Below are 26831 nucleotides of genomic sequence, written 5' to 3' on the forward strand. Positions count from 1 at the left end.
TGAGGATGAGGAGGTGACACAAGAGCTTACAGTCTATGAGGAGGAGGGGGAGACACAAGAGCTTACAGTCTATGAGGATGAGGGGGTGACACAAGAGCTTACAGTCTATGAGGATGAGGGGGAGACACAAGAGCTTACAGTCTATGAGGATAAGGGGGTGACACAAGAGCTTATAGTCTATGAGGATGAGGGTGTGACACAAGAGCTTACAGTATGAGGAGGAGGGGGTGATACAAGAGCTTACAGTCTATGAGGATGAGGAGGTGACACGAGCTTACAGTCTGAGGAGGAGGGGGTGACACAAGAGCTTACAGTCTATGAGGATGAGGGGGTGACACAAGAGCTTACAGTCTGTGAGGATGAGGGGGTGACACAAGAGCTTGCAGTCTATGAGGATGGGGGGGTGACACAAGAGCTTACAGTCTATGAGGATGAGGGGGTGACACAAGAGCTTACAGTCTATGAGGATGAGGGGGTGACACAAGAGCTTACAGTCTATGAGGATGAGAGGTGACACAAGAGCTTACAGTCTATGAGGATGAAAGGGTGACACAAGAGCTTACAGTCTATGAGGATGAGGGGGAGACACAAGAGCTTACAGTCTATGAGGATGAGGGGGTGACACAAGAGCTTACAGTCTATGAGGATGAGGGGGAGACACAAGAGCTTACAGTCTATGAGGATAAGGGGGTGACACAAGAGCTTATAGTCTATGAGGATGAGGGGGTGACACAAGAGCTTACAGTATGAGGAGGAGGGGGTGATACAAGAGCTTACAGTCTATGAGGATGAGGAGGTGACACGAGCTTACAGTCTGAGGAGGAGGGGGTGATACAAGAGCTTACAGTCTATGAGGATGAGGAGGTGACACGAGCTTACAGTCTGAGGAGGAGGGGGTGACACAAGAGCTTACAGTCTATGAGGATGAGGGGGTGACACAAGAGCTTACAGTCTGTGAGGATGAGGGGGTGACACAAGAGCTTGCAGTCTATGAGGATGGGGGGGTGACACAAGAGCTTACAGTCTATGAGGATGAGGGGGTGACACAAGAGCTTACAGTCTATGAGGAGGAGGGGGAGACACAAGAGCTTACAGTCTATGAGGATGAGGGGGTGACACAAGAGCTTACAGTCTATGAGGATGAGGGGGAGACACAAGAGCTTACAGTCTATGAGGATGAGGGGGTGACACAAGAGCTTACAGTCTATGAGGAGGAGGGGGAGACACAAGAGCTTACAGTCTATGAGGAGGAGGGGGAGACACAAGAGCTTACAGTCTATGAGGATGAGGGGGTGACACAAGAGCTTACAGTCTATGAGGATGAGGGGGTGACACAAGAGCTTACAGTCTATGAGGATGAGGGGGTGACACAAGAGCTTACAGTCTATGAGGATGAGGGGGTGACACAAGAGCTTACAGTCTATGAGGATGAGAGGTGACACAAGAGCTTACAGTCTATGAGGATGAAAGGGTGACACAAGAGCTTACAGTCTATGAGGATGAGGGGTGACACGAGATTACAGTCTATGAGGATGAGAGGTGACACAAGAGCTTACAGTCTGAGCTGTCATATAGATATTTCAGAACCATTACATAGCTATATTGGTCGCAGTGGTCCCTCTTGTGACTTGAACCGTATCCAATGGGTCCTAATGCCCCCACCATGCTGACACTGCCTCCCCTTCATCTTTATGATCAGGCAGAGCCCTTCAGGAATGCTTTGCTCAATAATGAAGAGAGGCTGGTAGTTGAGTACACAGGGTCTCGCTGCATAGTGACCTAGCCGGGAGGCTATCAACAGAGAGGGGAGGCCTCAATCCCCCCTTTTTTTCAACCTGCTTTTCTGGGAGTGAACACGGCTGTGTGAATATTGGACCCCAGATGTGCACAATAAACGTCTCCACTGCCATAGACCACAAGCAATACTGAAATCAGCCCCTTTAGTACTCTAGACCACCAAGTATACTAATAACCAGCTCGCTGCCCTAGATCACCTGGTATATTCACATTTGACCACCTTACTACCACTAGGTATATACTGCTATTCAAAAGTTTGAAAATGACCTCTAAAAGTTCCTGTTACCTCATGAGTTAGAAATATTTGCACTTTGCCCTCTTGGGGTATGTTCACATGGCACTCAGCAAATATTTTTCAGAAACCTGAGACTGAACCTCTTTCTGCTGCGGGTTGGCACTCTGCCCCACAAGATGTTGTGTTGGTGGATACATTACATGGAACCTGAATGCCTTTCTTAAAAGTAGAGATATCAAGTAACTGGAACAAGATGTTTGTGATTGGATATTGATCCATGGATTTATTTTGCTGTATTTGAAGTTGGGTTGGATTCCCCCCCCCCCCCCCAAATATGGGCCTGATCAGTCACTGACCCGATTTGTAATATTTCGTTGTACCCCTTTGCTGATGCGATCCTGTTCTTAATTTATTATTGGCTTTTGCTTTAGGATGGAGAAGAGACACCTCTGAGATCGCCTGCCTGTGCCTTAGGTTCTGCATTGAAGATGCAAGCTCACAACGGCTCATGTGACATCGCCCCATCGCTGTCCTATCTCACCTGCCTCATGGAGCTCCTCCTGGACTGGCTAGAGTTGGACAATTTGGAGGATTATCTAAATTATCTAGACTACCTCATGTGGGTCTTCACACCACTAATAATAGTATTCATTCTGCCCTTCATTATTGTCATTTTTCTCTACCTGTCCATCCTTTTCCTCCACGTGTACAAGCGCAAAAACGAACTAAAAGAAGCATATTCCAACAGTATATGGGATGGCGCTCGGAAAACATTGGCAACACTTTGGGATGGGCATGCTACAATATGGCATGGTAAACATTAATGATTGTTAGCAGTTATGACAACAGTAATAGATGTTGAAATTTACATTTTCACAACTTGCTTACACTTCCAGAAATGAAGAAAAACTGATTCAAATCATCCAAATGCATGATGAACTTACAAAAATGCATTTGTTTTTAAATACATGCGTTTTAAAATGCACTCAGAATGCACCATGTGACCTCACCTTAAGAGTATCTAGACACACCCCCTTCCCCCAAAGATTCTCTTACATCATGGAGACAAATCTTTTAACAAAATTGTAAAAATGGTGCAGATGATAATAGTTAACTTTAATCAAAGAAATATTTTCCAGTGTCTTTTTTTTACCTTTTCTTTCCGAATGTTGAAAAACATGGCTGCCTTCTACCAAAAAGCACCACACCTGACCATGGTTTGTGGCATTATTGCAATTCTACTCCATTCAGCTGAGTTGCAATTCCAGCCCAAACCATGGTCAGATGTGGGGCTGTTTTTTGGTAGAAACCAACCATGTTTTTCAACCTCTGGACAACCCCTTTAGGCAATGTCCAATGACAGCTGAGAGATAAAGGTACCTGATGATTTAACTCTCTACAGTCCCTTGATAGTATAAGCTTCTTACATAGCTGAATCATCTAGAGAAATATTCTCTAGGTCTGTCAATAATCAATTATTAGCCTCCTTATCTGTCTGAAGAGGATGGTACTCAGGTGGCTTTCTGGTACACTGCTTATTTCAGAGGAAACCAGGCAAGGAGAAGCTGTGTTATTTTAAGAATACTACAAAGTTTAATATTATCACCTGCACTGTAACGCAATGAAAAACTTAGCTTCAATTCTTAGGTATTTTTTCTTTAATTTTAAACAAAAGCTGCACTTTTTACACCTGATGCTTCTGCCAGTGCCAAGAAAAAAGGATTGGACAGTTCAAAATGATCATCCGATATCTGCCATGAAGAGTCATGATGTACAATGTATCTGATCACATGAAATCACTTCAGCCTCAATGAACGTCTTCTCCTCCCCATCCTCCATGGAGGCTTCTGTGATTTCATGTGATCATACATGAGGTAGACATTGTAACAGGACGTTCGATTACATCAATTTGGTCAAGTGCCCAATGATGTAACAGAGCTCTATCTTAATGTTTCGCACCGTAGTGAGACCCGTCAATCAGGAACAAGGAGGCGGGGCTGTGGACTCTCTTAGTGAGGTGGACTCACATCAGGTTATTTGCATAAAAGTTTGCATACTCATTTTGTAACATGACAGCCATTGCAGTATTTTTTTGGGTGGGTTAATTTGCATGGCAGGTTCTCTTTAATATGACACCAAACCAGCATGTCCCCAGATACTATAGCACCAAAGATTGGGACGTATAAAGTGTCACTCTGCCTGCAGTCTTATCTGTGGAAAAATGTCTCTTCTCTGCTCTTTTTCACATGACTGGAGGAGATTTTTATAGGTATACGGGTGACATTAAACAGAAAGGACATTTTATATTCTACCTGAAGGGGCTAGTAGTTTAATTGGGTAAAGTCTGGTGACAGGTTCCCTTTAAGAATGTAAAGTATATTGGTGATCTATCTTGCGGTTTGTCTACTCGTAGGGACATGTTGCAGCTTATACCTATAGGTATAAACAATAAGTATATATATCGGTGGATAGTGTAATGTAAAGCTCAAAGCAAAGTGTGAATGGCCGCAGATGGGGCTCATGTGATCTCTATCTGACCATGAACAATTGCCCTTCCAGGACCTTGATCTTATATTCATGAATAGCTACGATAAGGTCCTGTCAGGGCAATTGCTCATGGACACATGATCCTCCATCTGCAGACAGGAATGGCTCACTGATGAGGTATATATCAATAAAGAGATTTAGAACTATTAACAGATGTATATTGGTAAATGACCTAATATCCTGCACCCCCACCCGCCCCAATCTTACACACATTACAAAAACATGAGGTAACGTTAACAACCCCTTAACGTGTTTGCATCTTTTTCGGAGGAACAAGAATAAATGTTGCTATAAATACACTATTTTTTTTACTGAATTGTTCTTTAATGAAATTTTATTTTTCATATATGATAGAACTTATGTGAATCCTGTATTTTATCTCGTTTCTGTACAGGTTATGAAATTTACGGCTTGGAGAAAGTACCTGAGAGCGGGCCTGCGCTAATTGTGTACTATCACGGAGCGCTTCCTATAGACTATTATTATTTTGTAGCGAAGGTCATTCTCCTGAAAGGAAGGACTTGTCACTCGGTGGGGGACCACTTTCTTTTTAAAATACCAGGTAAGTAGTCGCGCTGCGGTATCTGAAAGCGATCTGCTGGGGAAGTGATTATTACATCTAGAGCCAGACCTGGAAACCTATCATTTATTACAGATAAGCAGCAGCTGACCTACTCATTATGCCGGCCTTTTACTAACACCACTTGAAAAGCAAGAAATGGGAGCTTTGCATCCATAAAACTGGTGTTTTTTTTTTTTTTTAATTGTTTTTTTTTGTGGTCGGCTATTTTCTTTTTTTTTTTTGTCATCAATTGTAACTGTTTGTTCTTAATTATTACAGATAAAATCTTTTTGTTAGATCTTTCTTTTTATATATGTGTAGTGTCTTATTAGGTTATTCAGTACTTGTACACACCCCAGGCTGCTGTAAGACAAGTCAGCTAAACAGTACGAAAATATACTAATGACAATAACACTAAACACAGGCTTCATGCATGGGGGTTTCCACATTAGAGGTACGTGTGGCAGTGGTGTGCTGCAATTTGCTTTTGTCAGAATGCACACTGCCCGTAGCTCCACTTTTGCCAGGTATCGGTACTTCGAGCCCTTGGACCATTGGAGCCTTTGGTACAGTGTCCTTCCTAACAATCGGTAAGGTACTGATTGCGATCACTTAGATTTCAGGTGCTCTAATGATGCTGTAAGTGGTGCACTTGCCTGCCCGGTTCTGATTCCGGCACTCTGTTGCAGCCAGTCCTGCGACATGGAGCTCTGCTGATGATGAACCGCTTGGTGCCAAAGGATGGGGGTGCCGTGTGGAGGGGGTGGACCGCATAGAGGCTGCAGACCATGTATTGCCTGCAATGACAATGGCTGGTGGGCTGCTGGTGAATCCATTGGGTTTTCCGACAGCAACGCCGCCCGATTTCCGTCACATGCATGCCGGCGCCGATGCGCCACAATCCAATCGCGTGCGCCAAAAACCTGGGGCAATTCAGCGCAAAACGGTAATATTCTGGAAACCCGACAGAAGAACGCGATTCAGACCCTTAGTAAATGACCCCCACAGTCTCTGGCGTCAGTTGGCCAGGGGCTGTCCACTAAGGAGCTTGGCTCTAGGCCTATTGTGCACTCCCTTTGTACCATGCATTGGTTCTGGTGCACAGTGCAGACCACGTGTTGCGACCTGATCTCCTGTGCGCTGCTGGGGGGTAGGGCCACCTTGTGTCTCCAGAGCCGGTGGATGTGTGCGCTGATGGGCCTCACCAGTGATGCAGCTTTCTGGTGGCAGGGCAAGATGCCATTGCTAGTGGTGATTGAATCCTTGGGTCCAGACATTGGAGGTAGGACACTTGCTGTTCCTGCCTCTATGATGTGCTGTTCCATGCTCCCTCTGCTGGATGCAAGCTCCGATGGAAGGTTGCGTTTGGTGGGTGTGGGAAGAAAGAAATGGTGGGAAAAATGTGCAGCACCATCTTTGATGTCAATGCAGGAATGATGATGCAGGCCATCTCTGGTGTGTGTGTGTGATGAAGATGCTGGCCGTCTCTGGTATGTGTGATATGGTATGGAACGTTGAGAGCTCTGTTAGATCATCGAGCACTTAAAATCATGTGACCTGAATGACATCATCTAAGGTCCTGCAAATCATGTGTATCTGATCACATGAGATCACTGCAGCCTCCATAGAAGATGTGGAGAAGTAAAATTCCATGGAATTTCATGGAACAGGACACGCCCCCTCTGATGCCAGGGAATATAAGATTAATTGATTTTATGAGGATGTAAGGCAAACCATTTTTAGCTAAAAAAGGGTGTCCGTCAGTCAATAGGGCTCTATGGGATCCTGTCACTAGCTTTATTTGTAAAAATCTGGTGACCCGTTCCCTTTAAGCCTCATGTGGCACTTATATTACAGTCCTGAGTACAGAAATTGGAATAAATCACATGATAAATCTACCCTATTGGCTCTCATTCGGTGAGTTATAACCCTATAACTTATCAACATTTCTATTACAGGTTTTAAACCATTACTTGAAGTGTTTAGTGTAATCCACGGACCACAGGAAGAGTGTGTGAAAGCTCTGAAGAATGGCCATCTCCTGGCTATCTCTCCAGGAGGGGTGCGGGAAGCCTTGTTCAGTGATGAATCCTATATCATCATGTGGGGAAATCGCACAGGTTTTGCACAAGTGGCCATCGATGCACAAGTGGTGAGTTTAACTAAAATCTCAAACATTACCAAACTTTGCAAAACCACAAGTGCTCCTCCCTTTCATATGGATAGCACAAATAGGACGGTGACAGACCATGGGTCATGGGGAATGGTATCACCCAGTTGTCAATCTATAATGACATTTCCAAGAACAGGTTATTTGTAGTGTTCTTTAGAAACGATGCCTTGGAATTTGTGTATTTTGAGGAATATAAACATTTGTGCAAATATATCTCTGTTTACCCAATGATTCATTTGGATAATTTTAAAAACCTTTTTTTTGTTTAAAAAAAGGGAATAAGACTCTAAATGAAGAGTAGATCCTAGCAGAGGGGGCGCACACAGTATGTCAGTGTGCAGTATGTCCTGGTGGTAGATGTCCTTTAAGAAGGTCAAGTGGGTCGGGAAATGCGGTCCATTGCTGCATCCCAACGTACATGTATGTCTTGGCGATCGCCCAAGCGCAGTAGAAGACCCCATGCGATCGCTGTGGGAGCTCCATTGTATGTGAAAGCTGGGTTTCCGCATTAATAGCTGGGCTTGTGATACTATACTATGACCGTGGTGTCTATGAGGTTAAACAGTCGGGATCTATGGAGCAGTGAGGGTACTCACTCGGCAGGTCAGCATCCTTCGTGAGGTCTGATGAAGAACCCCAGGGTTGCCGGCAGTAAATTTCTGCTGCAAGCACGATCTAACAGTGCTACTGTCGGCCTATGCAGAATGTAGACTGACTACAGACGGTCCCCTACTTAAAAACACTCGACTTACATACAACCCCTAGTTACAAACGGACCTCTGGATATTGGTAATTTATTGTACTTTAGTCCTAGGCTACAATAAACAGCTGTAACAGTTATTAGAGGTGTCTGTAATGAAGCTTTGGTGTTATTCCTGGTTCTTATGACAACCTAACATTTTTAAAGTCCAATTGTCACAGAGACCAAAAAAGTTGTGGCTGGGATAACAATGATAAAATATACAGTTCCGACTTACATACAAATTCAACTTAAGAACAAACCTACAGACCCAATCTTGTATGTAACCCGGGGACTGCCTGTATATAGTATGCTGTTATACATTAGCATTGCCGTACATCAAATGATCACTTGTTAATGTCCCACCCTCTGACAAAGTATAATAGTCACAGCTACATAATGGATATCGCCACGTCCGTAACTACTCATACAGTGAAATAAGATCCGTATTGAACTTTATTTGGAATGCCGTTAAAAAAACAAAAAAAAACATGCAACAATTATATTTTCACATCCAACCTCATAAGAAAAACAATAAAAAGTTACCAAAACTGAACATTTACCCCTACATGATATCAATAACAAGTACAGCTTGACCTGCAAAAAAAGTCCTAAAACAACTCTGTATACAAAAAATAAAAATGTTCTGCCTCTTAGAACATGGCGATGCAAAAACATACGAATTCCTCAACAAATGAGTCCCATATTCTGTAAAACAAGTCAACCATAAATGAGCTATATAAAAGGGATATTGCATAGAATAAAGATAATAAATTATTTTTATGTGATGGTGTACAGCCAACAAAAGAAAAGCTCCTTTTTGGGGTATCAATCTTTGTGGAGGAAATCGTCATTTAATCTATTGTGAATTTTGAATTTTTGGGCCAAAATTAATGTATTGTTCAAAAAAAAATTACAAATTGTAAGTTCCACCGCCATTTTATTTTGATCCCTAAAAACACCTAAAGGGTTAACAAACTTCTTTAAAGTTGGTTTCTCATACATTGAAGGATGTAGTTTCTATATTGTGGTAATTTATGGGATTTTACCCTCTCAAAGTCACTTAAAACCTGAGCAGGTGCCTGTAAATATAGGTTTTTTGCAATTTTCATAAAAATTTCAAAAATAGACCCACAGTTCTAAGCCCCATAATATCCTACAAAAAATGGGAGGATGCATAAACAACCATGCTGACGTAAAGCAGACTAAAATGTTAGTTCTAAAGTATTTTGGGTGCTATGACTATTTCCCTGTATTTAAATGTTGAACTTTGAAATTTCAGAATTATTCAAAAATTTTGCCAAATTTGAGTGTTTTTCCATAAACGCTAAATCCAACTTTTTTTCTACTGATTTGAAGGCCATATACAATGTGCGACAAGAAAACTAAAAATTACGTGGATACGTTAAAGAATTTAAAGGTTATAACCACATATAGTGACACAAGGCAGATTTTTACTAATCGGGCATTGTCCGAGAGCCCTAAAGTGATTTGGTCCTTAAGGGGTTAAAGGGGTGTTCCCACAAAGGTAAGATTCTTTAAATATACTCAGTGTGAAATACAGAATTTCACAGACATAATTCAAACTTGTCTCTATTAGTCCTGGTGTACACAATTTTGGTTGCCCCGAGATCTGACCGTTAAATACTCTATGGTCAGGCAGGGCAGATTCTTCTCATGAATAGCTTCTCTTGTCTGCACAATGCAGTTTGCTCTCTACATCCAGTCCCTCCCCCTTCATTACAAAACAACCTCAGACACTTGGACACTTCCGGCCGGCAAGCAGCTCACAAAGACCTACTCTACAAACTACAGACAAGATCTTTATAGCAAGAGAAGGAGTTATAGCAGAGACGACTGCATGTGTTATAGCTGATATGTAGCAGGGCAGAGAGTGTCTCTGTGTTTTATATCCATCTCATGGTCTCTCATCTCTGATCTGTCCCATTTCTCTTTTTCTGTGTGTCCGATACTAGTAGACTGTTCAGAAGCTAAATAAAAGTCTAGATAAACCTTGTACCCTGCCAATCTAACCACATTGTCAGCACACAGTGTATCAAAGCACAGAGGAATCGTGAGGTGTCTGCTTACGTAGAGAGTCCCTGCCCACTATCGGGGGTTAAAAAAATTATCTTGTGTAAACATCAATTAGGATTAAAATTTTAAAACTTTCTTTCATGGGCGAACCCCTTTAAAGAAGGGGATTTGCAAAATATATTAGAAATGTAAGATATTGAGGAATGCTGAAACTGCCTGATTTGTTATTTATTTATTTCTTTTCTTAGTCGATCATCCCAATGTTTACACAGAATGTCCGGGAGGGATTCCGATCTCTTGGATTCTTACGTAAGAATTATCTCTTAATCTCTTAATTATCTATTATTATATATAATATATTTATATCGTAATATCAGATTCCGTGTCTAGCAAGCCATGCAACTTTACTCATCAACTAGGTCAGGTTTTTATTTCAGATGTACATAAGAGGATTGTATTCACTTCTTCAAGTCATATCATGTTTTTAGCCTTTTATTTTAAGGATATGTTGGGTGGATATGTTCCTTACAAAGTGTACAAAAGTGCTACAACGTATCCCATTGTACACTCGTACAGTGGTATACGTCCTCCAGTCAAGCTCCTTCCACCTGAAGTGGTGAAAGGAGTGAACATTGACAGTGTTTCTGGAGTGACGTCGCTGAGGAAACGCCCAGAGTGTATGTTCAAAGGAGGCCGGGATGGGATGCCACACAGCTGCATCCATCTCCCAGTGCCCAATGCTGAGTGTATACATCACTATCCAGCAGGAAGAAGGATGGAAAAATGTAGTCTGCTGCATTTTTTAATTTCAGTGTTTCCTGGTGGATGCAACATACAGTGGGCACAGAAAGTATTCAGACCCCTTTAAATTTTTCGCTCTTTCTGCTCATTAATGTGCACTAATTTATTAAACAAGAAAAACTGAAATATCACATGGACATAAGTATTCAGCCCCTTTGAGTAGAAGCAACATTTGAGCTAGTACGGCCATGAGTCTTCTAGGGGATGATGCAACAAGTTTTTCACACCTGGATTTGGGAATCCTCTGCTTCTTCCTTGCAGATCCTCTCCAGTTCCCTTCAGGTTGTGTGGTAAATGTTGGTGGATGCCATTTTCAAGTCTCTCCAGAGATGCTCAATAGGGTTTTAGATCCTGGCTCATGGTGGACCAGTCAAGAATGGTCAAGAATTAATGTTTTGTGTTTTTTGCAAACTGTATAAAGGCTTTCATATGTCTTGCAGGAGACAAGTTCCTGTTGGCACACTCTACCATAAAGGCCCTGACTGGTGGAGGGCTGCATTTATAGTTGACTTTGTGGAACTTTCTCCCATCTCCCTACTGCATCTCTGGAGCTCGGCCACAGTGATCTTGTGGTCATTCTTTACCTCTCTCATCAAGGCTCTTCTCCCATGATTGCTTAGTTTGGCTGGACGGCTAGGTCAAAGAGGAGTTGTGGTCTTCCCAAACTTCTTCCATTAACGATTGTAACGATTATGGAGGCCACTGTGCTCTTAGGAACCTTGAGTGGTGCAGAAATTCTTTTTGTAACCTTTTGTAATCTGTGCCTTGCCACAATTCTGTCTCTGAGCTCCGTAGGCAGTTCCTTAGACCACATGCTTCTCATATGCTCTGTCATACTTCCATATGCTCGTATAAGTCTATGGACACAGTTAGAATGTATGCGTGGTCAGGTTCACTTTCAGAAGACCCCTGGGTGACAGAACCTCAATGGCCTCACGTGGCAGCATTAAAAATATTCCCTAGTTTATCATACCGAACAGCCCGCACTTGGTTATTTTATATAACGCCCCTTTGGATACATCCCCCTAACTCTCATGGATTCCTTCTTTACAGCTTTATGTGGCCCCCCAGCAGCTCTGTGCCTCGGCACTTGCCCAGGTGTGCACTGTGCTGGCGCCGGCCCTGTGCTTGGTGCTTTCCTGGTGTACACACTAAACATATCAATTAATCAAGATATGAACCTAATCTCATAAAGTTCCTGACACTTTAATTATTCTGTTATGCAAAGAAAGTTAGTCTCCAGTTTTATGGAGAAAGTAAAGCTGTAATTTTAAGTTTTTGAAGGAGTGTATAAAATGTGACATTTACGTCTGACTAATACGTCTGATCCCTGGCATCACAGCAACAGAATTTTCTCAAATATGGCATCTGCTCAGTACTTGGTCTAGTGAATGATGCCAGGGCCCCGCTTACATGTCCCATCCAAGTAAATGGGGCAACACTTTAGTTTCCTGCTGGAGTATAAGGAGCATTTCCGAAGAGAAAGTTCTTGGGGCCCCGCTAGTTTGTTACCCAATCCTGACAGATTATTATTAAAACGTAGCTTTCTCTACATTCAGACAAAGGATTTTCAGCGAGTTCTATAAAATGTTATTTCTCATTGAACTCTACCTGTTGTTGGATGTACGTGTTAATTTCTTTTTCCTATGACAGGGATTCTTAGATGGCTGTATGAGAGGTATAAAATACCACTGGTTCCTGTGTACGGTGGATTTCCAGTGAAATTTCGCACATATCTTGGGGACCCTATTCCGTATGACCCAAATACCACTGCAGATGAATTGGCAGAAAAGGTAAGTTGAATTGTAGTATTGGGGGGATGAGTGATGCTGCTGCCCATTATGTGGGATAGGGGCTGACCCAAACCTTCATTCTCAGGTAGTACAAATGTCCTGTTTTGATAACTGGGATACACAGATGATACACCAAATTTGGAACAATTACGGCTACAACTTTTATTACAGGTTACAGAATTGTTATAAAGTCCTGATTTTCAGTGACGGATAAGACTCCTGGTCCTATATAAAACCATAACGTGACAGGACCTAGTTTTTACAATCATGAACCATCTCTTGTCCAGCTTCCAGTTAATAAGCACGGAATATTAGGAAAAAACCTAATATTCCGTGCTTATTAACTGGAAGCTGGACAATTACAGTTTTCTGCTTCTCGATAAAATTAGAAAGTTAACCCCTTTGTGACCGAGGGTCATTAATGCCTGAATATCCAGGCCAGTTTTTGCGATTCTTTTCTGCTCTTTAAATGACAATTTATAACTAAAAATGTGAAAAAACTATGCTCTTTTTGTCATTTTTTTTCCCCTTAAAAATGTTTTAATAAGCGGTAAAATTGTATAACCATTTACCAAAATATTTTATAAATGGGAGAATCTCCCTTTAACATAATATGAGGATGGTGTTTTTTTAGGTAGAGAAGAACCAGAGATTTTTACTCTTAAAGTTGCAGATGAGAATTGAGATCAGTATTTAAAAAAAACATTGCTGTAACTTTAAGGCTATAATCACACACACACACACACGTATGGGGGACGTATATAAGTCCCCCATACATGGCAATGGCTGCACGACGCCCTACGAGAGTGGTATGGTGCTGCACACCATCTTTCTCCTGTAATGCGGGGCCGTGGCCATATATCGCTATGGAGAGGGCCGGGGGTGAGCGGCACTCATCCCCTCCTCCTCTCCCCGGCGCAGACGTGTGCCCACCATTCTACGGTACGGCGGCCAACATCTGTTTAGAAACACAATTTTATATTTTTTAATGAAAGGGGAGACTCCCCTCTTGAATGGGGTTGGCCACTTTACCTCATGTTTTTTGTAATGTGTGTGTGTATAAGTGTTTGTGGGGGGGGGGGGGGGGGAGGGGGCTTGGCAGGATATTATGTAATTTGCCAATATACAACCAACCAAGATCACATCATGTGATCTTATCTGTCCATGAGCAATCACCCTGCCAGGACCTTATGATAGTATTCAAGATTATAAGATCAAGGTCCTGGCAAGAGAATTGTTCCCGGACAGATAGAGATCACATGACCCTCCATCTGCAGCTATTTTATGACCCTCCATCTGCAGCCATGTTTGGCTGATGAGGGCCCTTCTTCCTGCCCTTTACCACGTGCTACACACAGTTGTCTGCACAATGACTGCTGCGCCCATTCTGCCCATACTTTCATGCTATTAATATTTGATCATGTTAATGTATTATTGAAACTCGTTGAAAGGAAAACCTAGAAATCAATTATTAGATGCAATGTGTAATTGCCCTATTAATCAAATGATTTTATTGTGTATTTAGGCAGGAAAAGAAAATACTTTTTGATTGAAACTTTAATAATCTGCAGTATCTGCTATTCTCAGTTATTCAGCCAAAATAACACTTTTTATTATCCCATAATAAAATATTATCTCATAATGTGTTTGGCATCAGCCTTTTTCTTAAATTAGTTTTTTCCCCTCAAACACTTATTTTCCTATCCGTGAGATAAGGGCAGGGGAGATTGCTGGGAGTCCGAACACTTGTGTATGGAATGGTGGTGGACATGTGTGACAATCCAAACAAAACAAGAAAAAGTTGGGATGCGTACACAAGGCTAGACAGAAATAACAAAAAATGTTTATTGGATAAGTAACAATTTTAAACACAAACAAGACGGGACAACAATAAATATAAAAACACTTAAAAAGTACACCAGAGGGGTGTACAAAGCTGCCAAGGGCCAAGTTGCCCTAGAAACCCCCTACTACAGTCTGCCAATAGAACTACAGTAACCATAAGGACCAGAATATGAATAACCATATAGAGCTAAAGTGCAAAAATGATGCATGAAAAGTGCAATTTGAACAATGTAACAAAGCTCCGATGCATCGATCCCTACATGCCCAACATATACAATACCATGTTGTCGTAGAATGAGACAATAAAGCAAGGCAGGCAGGTGTAGGCATAGAGAGAGGGGGGGTAGGCAGACCCCACGCGTATCGTCACCTATTCGGTGACTTCCTCAGGGGTAAGGACATGTGTGACTCCTGAATCATTCACTGAGCTCTGCTATCTGTCATGTAATGTAGTCCACTTAGTCCACGTGCCATCTACCATATAACCATATGAGTTGATAGAGAACAGTATTAGTATAAAGCAAAGGAGAACCCGTGCTTATCATGCTTATAGTGATCGGATAGTGGACCTGATCGGTTGGTGGCATCCGACTACTGTGATCAGTGCCGGACTGGGAATTTAAAGTGGCCCTGAAAAAAAACTCTAAAAGTGACCCCATTCATGCGGGTGGAGTTGCCAAACTCCACACAAACTGGTGATAGATGGTCTAAATCAACATGTTCATCGTAGAAAGACTCCTGCTGCCTCCCTTATTCAGGAATAAAGCTTCTTTACACAACTTAACACTATCTTATATATTTATACAAAACGCCCTACTACAATACCTTCTCCGATAAACAAGAATATAACTACTATAATACTGCCCCTATGTACAAGAATTGATAGAATTTACTCACGAAATTCTCTTTTCTTGGAGTCCAAAGGCAGCACAAGAACAATGAGATTATGGTCCCTAGGCATAATCACATAGATACAGGTTAGCACAGCAATGATTAATCACCATGGGGTGGAGCTAACCCCACCCATATAAGCTCCCATAGGAGCATGGGCACTTTGTAATATTAAACAGCAATCATTTCAAACATATTAAGAAGGGAGGGAGCCTTGTGCTGCCTTTGGACTCCATGAAAAGAGAATTTCGTGAGTAAATTCTATCATTCCTGATCGTCCTTAAGGCAGCACAAGAACAATGAGACTTACCAGCAATACCTACTGTGAAGGGTGGGTCAAGCACGCCAACTGCAACACTCTTTTGCCAAACTTAGACCCCTCTGCCACTAATGAATCAAGCCTGTAGTGACGAATAAATGTAGAGGAGTTTGACCGGGTTGCAGCCTTGCAAATGTCATCCAGAGGATTATGGCCCATCTCAGCCCATGAGGTCGCTGTTGACCTTGTGGAATGGGCTCTGATCTTCAAGGGAGATGGAAGTTTCGCTAGAAGATAACATTTTTCTATGGCAGATCTAATCCACCTTGCTAGCGTAGCTTTGCTGGCTTTTTGCCCCTTGTTGGGGCCTCTTAGCTGTAAAAAGAGTGCTTCGGACTTACGGAAGAAGTTCGTTCTTTGGATATATATCAGAATTGCTCTTCTGACATCCAGCAGATGCCCTTTTCTCTGTTCCTCATCTTGTGGATTTGGAAAAAAAACTGGTAGACAGATTTCTTGTGTAATGTTCTTGAAAGATGGAACTTTGGGAAGAAATCCTGGCATTGTTCTTAGGATAAGGCATTCTCCTAAGTCCCTTAGGTATGGATCCCTATGGGACAAGGCTTGTAGCTCGCTAACGCGCCTTGCTGAAGAGATAGACACTAGGAAGAGAGTTTTCCCTGACAACCACTTGATTGGAGCCTTTTGCAAAGGTTCAAATGGTGCACCTACCAGTTGTTCTAGAACCGTAGGTAAGTCCCAGGAAGGGGATGGAGGATGAGGATTTGGATCCATTCTTGAGAGAGCCTTGAAAAAATTTCTTATCAAGGGATTACCTGAGAAGATATTCTGCAATTGTGCGTTTATCGCATTAAATTGAACCTTAAGAGTATTGATCTTGAGGCCTTTTTGATATCCTTTTTGCAGGAACTGAAGTACTGAATTCAAGGAATCAGGAGTAGTGGTGTTTTGAGCACACCATGACTTAAACAGAGACCAGACTCTATTGTAGACTTTCACTGTAGAGGGTCTTCTTGATAATAGCAGAGTGTTTATGACTTCCTTTGAAAATCCTAAATTTTTCAAGTTTTCCCTGTCAGTCTCCAGGCCGCTAGTTGAAGCATTCCGGGGTTCGGGTGAACCTGACCTCTCTGAGAGAGTAAGTTGTGGGAAACCGGAAGTTTGATAGGATCTTCTTTCGAAAGCGACCACGCGAGTGAGAACCAGGCTCTGTGTGGGCGAAAAGGATGGCTATGGCTTCCGCCTTGTCCTCTCTGATTTTCGTCAGGACCCTCGGGATGAGAACCACCGGGGGAAATACATATATCAGGTGATGTGACCAACTGATTGATAGACCGTCCAGAGCCAGGGCTTTCGGGGAGCGAAATATAGTGCAGAAGTGAATGCATTTTGAGTTCTCCTCCGTCGCCATCACATCTATCAGTGGTGTACCCCATCTGCTTGTCAATAGGGAAAAAATCTGATGATTTAGTGACCATTCCGCTTGGGAAAGACGATTCCTGCTGAGGTTGTCTGCCAAATGATTCAGACGACCTTTGATGTGGACTGCTGTGATGGACGGGACATTGAGTTGTGCCCAGCTCATGAGCTGGTTGCACTCCTTCATCATGGAGCGACTTCTGGTGCCGCCTTGTTTGTTTTATATAATAAAACACCAGAATCTTGAAACCGCGTAATATTGGCTGGAAATGTAAGAGGGCCAATCTGACCGCCTTCAGCTCTTTGAGATTCGAGGATAGGTAAGAATCTTTCTTCTTCCGCTTGGCCCGGAACTGGAGATGATCTACATGGGCACCCCAACCCCAGGAGGATGCATCCGTAGTGAGGACCTTTTGTGGCCGGGGAACCAAAGACACCCTTTTGAGGAGAGAGGACGGTGTCTGCCACCAGGAGAGATCTGTGATCGTCTGTGGAGAGACTGTTAGATATGATTGTAGATCCTTTTTGCCCCGTCGCCAAGCCCTCAAAAGATCTCTTTGGAAGGACCTCATTCTTGCTCTGGCCCAAGGCACTGCGTCGATTGTCGTGGTCATCTTCCCCAGGACTTTCATAGCGAATCTGATAGTCACTGTCCGCTGACTTTTGAGATTGGACACTATTTGTTGGATAGACTGTATTCTTTCTGGAGATAACGTGATTCTCCAGTTGACAGAATCTACGATGAACCCTAGAAACATTATGTTGCGAGAGGGTGTGAGGTGAGACTTCTGATGGTTTATAAGAAAACCATGATCTAGCAGTGTCCGTAAGGTTCTCTGGAGTTGAGATTCCAGAAGAGCTTGGGATGAGGCCTTGACCAGCCAGTCATCCAGGTATGGGATGATGCATATATTCTGTAGTCTTAAGACTGAAGTTAGCACGAACGGAAGAATCTAGTCGTTTGTTTCTTCTTTTCAGGGAATTTCGCTCCTTTGTTTCCTTCTAGTGATTCCAATATTGTGGATAGCTGAGGACCAAACATCGAGGCCGGCTGAAAGGGTAAATTGCAGAAATTAATCTTAGATACCACATCACCATTCCACATTTTGAGCCAATGGGCTCTTCTTGCTGAGTTTGAGGTTGCTAGGGATCTGGATGAGCACTTGAGGACCACCAAATGAGCATCAGCAAGAAATTCGACTGCGGATTTCAATATCGGCATAGTGTCTAATAACATAGAAAAAATATATAGATGTTGGAAAGGATAAAAGCTTTCAGCTCACCTTATCAGCCGATATTCTTGTGTGAGGCAGTCCTATATGCGATTTCCACTTGAGTCGTGTGAACGGTGCCCGGGTCCTTGGACAGCAGTATACCTGTGCCGCTACAGGTGTAGGACTAAAGGAAGGAAATTTTGTGGATCCAGCACTCGTAGTTCTACAAAGTAGTTTTACAAAAATGTAAAAATCTAATATTTTGCTTAGCGGAAAAAATCATGGAATGCACAAAAGTGCTATGTGCATATCATAGTGCCTGTTAAAAAGTGCATAGTAGCAGACCTACGCGTTTCGGGCGTAACCTAGTCTGTTGCCCTTATTCATGGTCTGTCTGCTTTAGGATGAAGCGTGCTTCTTATGCTAAAGTGTCAGGTGCAATAGTGTTAGCGCTAATGAAGACATGCGCATAGGTAATGAAGTGGGGAAGGCGTGTGTTCGAAAGAGGAGGGTATGTTAGGTTAGAAATAATAACCAGATATAATCAAATTTATGATTTAGTAGAAATACATGGTATCTGATCTATTGTTGAGACCTTGCGGGTATCGCGTATCTAATTTGAGAATCCAGTGTATTTCTCTATTTCTTAGTTTGTGTTCTGTCTCCCCCCCCGTAACGGGGCCGTGACCTTTTCTATTGCTGTGATGCGTAGGTATGAAATATCTCCTGCGTGTATATGAATGAAATGTTTGGATAGACACGATATGTTTCTAAGACCAGCATCTTCTTTTGTGTTGGTAGCATCTCGTATGTGTTCTGCTATTCTTGTTTTTAATGGACGTATGGTGCTGCCTACATATTGTACATTACATTGGATGCATGTGGCTAGATATACAACATATTTAGAGTTACAATTAATGATGGCATGAATATTATAATCTCTTTGATTATGACATGATGAAAAGTGTTTGTTGGGGGCCATATATTTACATAAGTTGCATCTATTTCCTCCACATGGGTATGAGCCTTTTGTTGTTAACCATGTTAGTGATTGATGCGGTTTGTTGGTGTATACTGATGGTGATGTAATACCACCTATGGTGTTGGGTTTACGTGCCACGAAACGGCAGCCTTTGTCAAGTATAGCATATGATCTGTCATCAGTTGTAAGGACCGGTAAGTATTTCTTAATTATTTTTACGATGTCCCGGTAGTCATTACTATATGGTGTGGAAAAGACTAGCTGATCAGAATTATCGTTTTTCATTTTTGTTTTTTGTTGATGTATTAATGTTTGTCGATCCATTTTGTTTACTTTATTTGCTGCTGTGTCCAATATTTGTTTTTGATATCCTCTACTTGTGAGTCTGTCTCTTATATTTTTTTCCTCTTTTTTGTATAAATATTCATTGCTACAACTGCGTTTTGCCCTTATGAGTTCCCCGAGTGGCAAATTGCATACAACATGATTTGGATGGCCACTTTCCGCATGTAGCAAAGAATTGCCACTAATGGGTTTTCTATATAGGGACGTATTAATTGAGTTAGTGGCACTACATCCCTGTAGGAGGATATCCAAAAATGGTACCTCACTATTTTCTGTATTGTGTGTAAATGTCAAATTAAAGTGATTGGTGTTAATGTACCGGATGAAAGACTCCATGCACTGTGCGGACCCCTGCCATATAATTAACATATCATCTATGTATCTTCCATACCATAGAATTTGAGTTTGGAAGGGGTTATCCGCACAGTACATGAAGCTCTCCTCCCACATGGAGACATATATATTTGCAAGAGACGGTGAGAAACATGAGCCCATGGGGCAACCTTGTATTTGTGCATTCCATGATTTTTTCCGCTAAGCAAAATATTAGATTTTTACATTTTTGTAACCAATAAAGTATATGCCTTTTTAATCAACGAACTACGAGTGCTGGATCCACAAAATTTCCTTCCTATAGTGTCTAATAACACCTCTCTGGGGGTACCTTCATCAATACTAGTGGTAAGATCACTTAGCCAGACCCTGAGGGCTCTGGCTTCTGGAATGGAAGCCAGGGAAGCTTTACAAGCGCCCACTGTAGATGTATATGACTTTTTCAAACTAGAATCTGCCTTGCGGTCCATTGGATCCGACAAGAGAGAAGAATCTTCTGTAGGGAAGATAGCTTTCTTGGATAATTGAGCGACTGTTAAATCCACTTTGGGGATATCCTCCCAATCTTTATATGCAGACTCTTCCAGTTTGTAGAGGCTCTTAAACCTAGGACCTTAGTCCATCCTCTTATCTGGCTTAGACCAGTCCCTTTTCATCCAGTCTAATAGAACGGGGTGACTAGGGAGAACCTTGTTTTTCGACACAGGAAAATAAAACAGTTGTTCCTTTTTGGATTTATCTGTCAGATTCAATTGTATCCTTAACGGCTTTAAGCAAAGCTGGCAACTTATCCTTATTTAATAAGAAAAAGTCCTCTGGATCTTCCGCATCTGAGGAAGATACATTCATATCAGAATCATTATCAGATGAATCATATAAAACAACTGAACCAGAGGGGGATCTCCCCGTTACCTTCTCCCTTTTTGCATCATTGAATGCGATCGCAAGTTGATGCTTAAACCATGATGCTTAAATCTGCCGATGGTTACTGGTAGGAGGAGGTGGAGAAATACAGCCGTTACACAGATCGCCATCCATGTCATCTGACAGGGGTTGCTGGCAGCTAGAGCAGAGTCTATCATGAGACTTGCGGGATCTCTTGCGGCTTGTTCCTGAGCTAGGGGCTGACATCTAACAGGAAAAAACAGATAATACAAGCAGAGATCAATATGCACATATTCGCCACTAGAAAGGTGCATAGCCCCTCACCATGTACTAACCACAGTAGCAGAGGGGTCCGGGCTTGATGGCAGAGTGCAAGCTGAGACTAGGCTCAGGTGAGTTTTTAAACTTACTGCTCCTCCCCTTCTTCCGGTCATGCTGAGCGTGTGGGACGCCGATCCGGAACCTTTCTGCATTGTCTGCAGGGGAACACAAAGGGAGATGCACATACCTGCCGAAACCGGAAGTCGCGCGGGGCCGCGTGACGTCACTTCCGGTCTGCCCGGGATACCATCCAGCCTGGCGCCTGAGAGATACCGATGTCCCCGGAGGCCAGCCCACACCCGGATTGGTATCAGGACTCCCACGGCATGCGACCACCGCAGCCGGATAAGGGAGGAAAGGGGGTATTAACCCGTGTGCCCCTCCGTTGCCCAGGAGGAGTACACCTTCGGAGCGAGGGACGCTACTACACGGCGTATACAATCTGGGTGTTAGGGCTCGGAACCATTACTGCGTCTTACGTCTTGTCTCTTGGGAGACCTAGAGAAAATAAAATACAAAGTGCCCATGCTCCTATGGGAGCTTATATGGGTGGGGTTAGCTCCACCCCATGGTGATTAGTCATTGCTGTGCTAACCTGTCTCTATGTGATTATGCCTAGGGACTATAATCTCATTGTTCTTGTGCTGCCTTAAGAACGATCAGGAAATAACCACTATAATACTGCACCCCTATGTACAGGGATATAACTACTATAATACTGCCCCCTATGTACAGGGATATAACTACTATAATACTGCCCCCCTATGTACAAGAATATAACTAACTGCCTCATATGTACAAGAATATAACTACTATAATACTGCCCCCTATGTACAGGAATATAACTACTATAATACTGCCCCCTATGTACAAGAATATAACTACTATAATACTGCCCCTATGTACAAGAATATAACTACTATAATACTGCCCCCTATGTACAGGGATATAACTACTATAATACTGCCCCCCCCCCCCCTATGTACAGGGACACAACTACTATAATACTGCCCCCCTATGTACAAGATTATAACTACTATAATACTGCCCCCTATGTACAAGAATATAACTACTATAATACTGCCCCCTATGTACAAGAATATATCTACTATAATACTGCCCCCTATGTACAAGAATATAACTACTATAATCCTGCCACCTATGTACAAGAATATAACTACTATAATCCTGCCCCCTATGTACAAGAATATAACTACTATAATACTGCCCCCTATGTACAAGAATATAACTACTATAATACTGCCCCCTATGTACAAGAATATAACTACTATAATACTGCCCCCTATGTACAAGAATATAACTACTATAATACTGCCCCCTATGTACAAGATTATAACTACTATAATACTGCCCCCTATGTACAAGAATATAACTACTATAATACTGCCCCCTATGTACAAGAATATAACTACTATAATACTGCCCCCTATGTACAAGAATATAACTACTATAATACTGCCCCCTATGTGCAGGAATATAACTACTATAATACTTCCCCCTATGTGCAGGAATATAACTACTATAATACTGCCCCTATGTACAGGAATATAACTACTATAATACTGCCCCCTATGTACAGGAATATAACTACTATAATACTGCCCCTATGTACAGGAATATAACTACTATAATACTGCCCCCTATGTACAGGAATATATCTACTATAATACTGCCCCTATGTACAAGAATATAACTACTATAATACTGCCCCCTATGTACAAGAATATAACTACTATAATACTGCCCCCTATGTGCAGGAATATAACTACTATAATACTTCCCCCTATGTGCAGGAATATAACTACTATAATACTGCCCCTATGTACAGGAATATAACTACTATAATACTGCCCCCTATGTACAGGAATATAACTACTATAATACTGCCCCTATGTACAGGAATATAACTACTATAATACTGCCCCCTATGTACAGGAATATATCTACTATAATACTGCCCCTATGTACAAGAATATAACTACTATAATACTGCCCCCTATGTACAAGAATATAACTACTATAATACTGCCCCCTATGTGCAGGAATAGAACTACTATAATACTGCCCCTATGTACAAGAATATAACTACTATAATCCTGCCACCTATGTACAAGAATATAACTACTATAATACTGCCCCCTATGTACAAGAATATAACTACTATAATACTGCCCCCTATGTGCAGGAATATAACTACTATAATACTGCCCCTATGTACAGGAATATAACTACTATAATACTGCCCCCTATGTACAAGAATATAACTACTATAATACTGCCCCTATGTACAGGAATATAACTACTATAATACTGCCCCCTATGTACAAGAATATAACTACTATAATACTGCCCCCTATGTACAAGAATATAACTACTATAATACTGCCCCTATGTACAGGAATATAACTACTATAATACTGCCCCCTATGTACAAGAATCTGCCAGTCCCCTGCCTAGCACATAAGTTCAGGGAACTTGATCCAGTCCTGCAGTGACAGGGCCAGGTCGACAGATTATGACGTTAGCCGCTTGCTAATATCATAGTCAGTGTGCTTGGGTATCAAAAAAATAAAAATAAAAATAAACGGAGTATAAGCCGGCTTATACTCAAGTATATACAATGATCTAGACCGGCCCCACACCAGCCCTGGACCAGTCGGCCCACCAGAATTTCTCTGGTTTCATGTACAATCCGCCCCTCACTGTGACCCCCACCATGTACCGACTACCCATGAAACCCCAATCGTTAACGAGAACCGAGGTTTGGTCCTCACTAATTGAATAAAGTGTCAGGTCTAGCATGTGTCCTGTGGATCCAATCAATACTATGTGAGCGCGGGGAACTGCAGAGCACAGCGCTCGGATAATTTTGGCACTCTTAGTGAATGGGAAAGCTGGAGATACCTGAGCACTGTGCAATTCCAAACTGATGATTGAAGGGGCAGGACATATGCTCAACCTGCTCCATCATTCAATAAGTCAACTTGGTACATCCCCTTTAAGTAAATAAAGTATTATACTGCATTTAGGCCACTAATATTCATCTTCTGTCAAAGTCTCTCATAGTCCTGCATAGCCCAGTCCTAAAATAAATCATTTTACAGTCTTGCAAGCATTATGGGGGCTACATATCATGTCACTGTTCTATGTCTATCACTAGCAGTAATTTTATGTTTACGCCAGAAAAGTCACCTTGTGGAAATACTCCTGTGTGACTTTTTAGCTGTAAAAAGTCACAAATAATCACAAATAATCTCAATGCAACTTTTTTTGTAGACACTTTTTTACACCAAAAAAGTTCTTCAAAACGAATGATAAATTCCCTCCTAGGTGTGAGGCTTAAGCCCAATATGAAACCTGCTTTAATTTTTTTGTTATTTTTATAGACCAAAGATGCTCTTCAGTCGTTGATCGACAGACATCAGAGAATCCCTGGAAATATTTTCCGAGCCCTTTTGGAGAGATTTCAGCGGAGAGCTAAAGAAGAGTAAAGTGCAGTTCTGATCAGGATTAAGCACTGGTTTCTTATTTGTTGTAAAATTGTGTAAATAGTATAGGATTTAGTTTGATAAATCATTTTATGGATGTGTTTTGGGTGAACACAGAGAAAAGTTATCTATTGTGCAATATGTAAATTTCTTAAGGTTTCTTGAAAATTACCTTCTTTATCTCTGTTGAACAGAATGTAAGCAATCAATGTAAATAGTTCCAGTATCTAGTAACAGTCTAGTAACAGTCTGCACATGCACTAGGACCAGCATTTCCTATCCAGGAGACTTGCTATGTGAGCATCAGGGCAAATGGTCTTCATCCTTGGTTGTTTTCTCCGGAAGGTTGTTCAGTACATAGTGTTCAAACCTAAGATGATTGGTAAGACACTGCCACGGTATCTCACTCAATGCACAACAGGTACCATGTGTCCCCATCTTTAGTTGGCACATTTGAAGTCAATGGAGACTTGAAACTACCTCTTTTTTAAACAAACAATGGTTAGGTATTATATCATTATAGGAAATCTGCCATCAAAATCAAGCATGATAAACCAGGGACACTTACTCATAGATCCAAGCTAAAAAGGTATATATCATCTTATATATTGGTTATCCATGGTCTCTTTCCTTCTAGAATCAACTTTTAAAGCCCATCTGTGCTGCAGATTCACAAGCTGTTACACTGTGCCAAGACTTCCTGTGCTGCAGTCAGATAACATCAGGCAGAAGGAGGAACATCAGGCAGAAGGAGGAACATCAGACAGAAGGAGGGGAGAAGTGCTGAGGGAGACAGTGTTCCCCTTACCCCTCTGTTCCTTTAGCACTTCTCCCCTCCCTGTGCCTGATGTAATCTGAGGAAGTCTCAGCACAGTGTAACAGCCTATGAATCTGCAATCTGCATGAATTGTACAAGTTGATTTTAGAAGAAAGGAGGCCATGGATAACAAATATAAGAAGATTACCACAGTCTCAGTGTCTGGATCTATGAGTAAGTGTCCCTGGTTTTTCCATGCTCGATTATGAATGTAGATTTCCTTTAAGTGTTGAAAATAAATCTGTAAAATGGACATGTTATAATAGACTGCTGAATGGAAGGTTTTTTTATATGTCTGTTCAGTTTGTGGGATGCAGACCATATGTCGGCCATATTTCCTGAACTAAACACTCTGCTTGGCTCTCAGCACCATAGTCCTGTATGACACTAGAAGTTGTTACTGATTTCCCCTGTACTAGACACATGACATTATTGATGAATGTGTGAATGGAAGCCTGAAAAATATTACCTACATACAGTCCATATTAATTTTACAAGTGAATAATACAGGTACAGGTAATAACATGCCTTGTAATAAAAGCCTTCTCAAATCAGTACACAGCAGTTGGATAAGGTCAGGAGGCCAAAAATTCAAATCTATATGATGAGTCTATCTAGTAACTGTAAGAAGTTAAATTGTAACTAAATCATTTGGCAAAATTGTATAGATCAGTAGAGTAGATAATAGAAAACATTTTGTAATACATTTTATTAAAGAAATATACTCCTGCACCCTTCTTCCTTATTTAAGTAATTTGTGTAAATCAGCTTTATGTCCTGTTCTCCACTGACAGCTGAGAGATATAGGAACCTGTTAGTGTCTAATGACTTAACTATTTACAAATGGTCTCTGCATAATGTCTGTACTGAGCGGAATCATAAAGGGAAACATTCTATACTAATGAATAATGGAAAGAGTTAATCATTAGTCTTCTTATCTGTCTGAAGTGGACAGAGCGCAGAAGGTTTTCAGATACACTTTATGAGAAAGCAGAAAAAAAACCACAGAGAATCTTCTTAAAGGGCACCTACCACCACGAATCTACCTATAAAGGTAGATCGGGTGGTAGGTGGATGTATGGGACGTGAGGATAGCCCTTTTTAGAGCTAATCCTCACGTCCCCGCTAGCATACCATAAACTTTATTGCCCTAATATGTTAATTTAATTAAGCGGCTACCGGGGCGTGGAGTAGCCGGACAAGAGGCTACATGGCGCGGCTACTCCACGCCCCAGTAGCTGCTTTCCCCCGCCTACCCTGTGATCTTCGGCGCGCAGCTCCTGGCAGCTGCGCGCCCTCGTCCGAG

At 41.9% G+C, this 26831-nt stretch overlaps 1 protein-coding gene across 2 annotated transcripts in view; it reads left to right on the forward strand.

The window, feature by feature from the left end:
- The window catches only part of TMEM68 (transmembrane protein 68), a 30763-nt gene extending 4197 nt beyond the window's left edge, over window positions 1–26566 (forward strand). For both annotated transcript variants that reach the window (XM_072151894.1, XM_072151895.1), the window contains 6 exons: window positions 2464–2845; window positions 4974–5141; window positions 7100–7293; window positions 10339–10399; window positions 12545–12684; window positions 24607–26566. In XM_072151894.1, the coding sequence (XP_072007995.1) occupies window positions 2521–2845; window positions 4974–5141; window positions 7100–7293; window positions 10339–10399; window positions 12545–12684; window positions 24607–24711 (993 nt within the window). In that variant the 5' untranslated portion in view covers window positions 2464–2520 and the 3' untranslated portion in view covers window positions 24712–26566. The remainder of the gene's footprint in view (window positions 1–2463; window positions 2846–4973; window positions 5142–7099; window positions 7294–10338; window positions 10400–12544; window positions 12685–24606) is intronic.
- The last annotated feature ends 265 nt before the right edge of the window (window positions 26567–26831 follow it).

This window comes from Engystomops pustulosus, chromosome 5 (genome assembly GCF_040894005.1).
Source record: "Engystomops pustulosus chromosome 5, aEngPut4.maternal, whole genome shotgun sequence".
Taxonomy (NCBI): domain Eukaryota; kingdom Metazoa; phylum Chordata; class Amphibia; order Anura; family Leptodactylidae; genus Engystomops; species Engystomops pustulosus.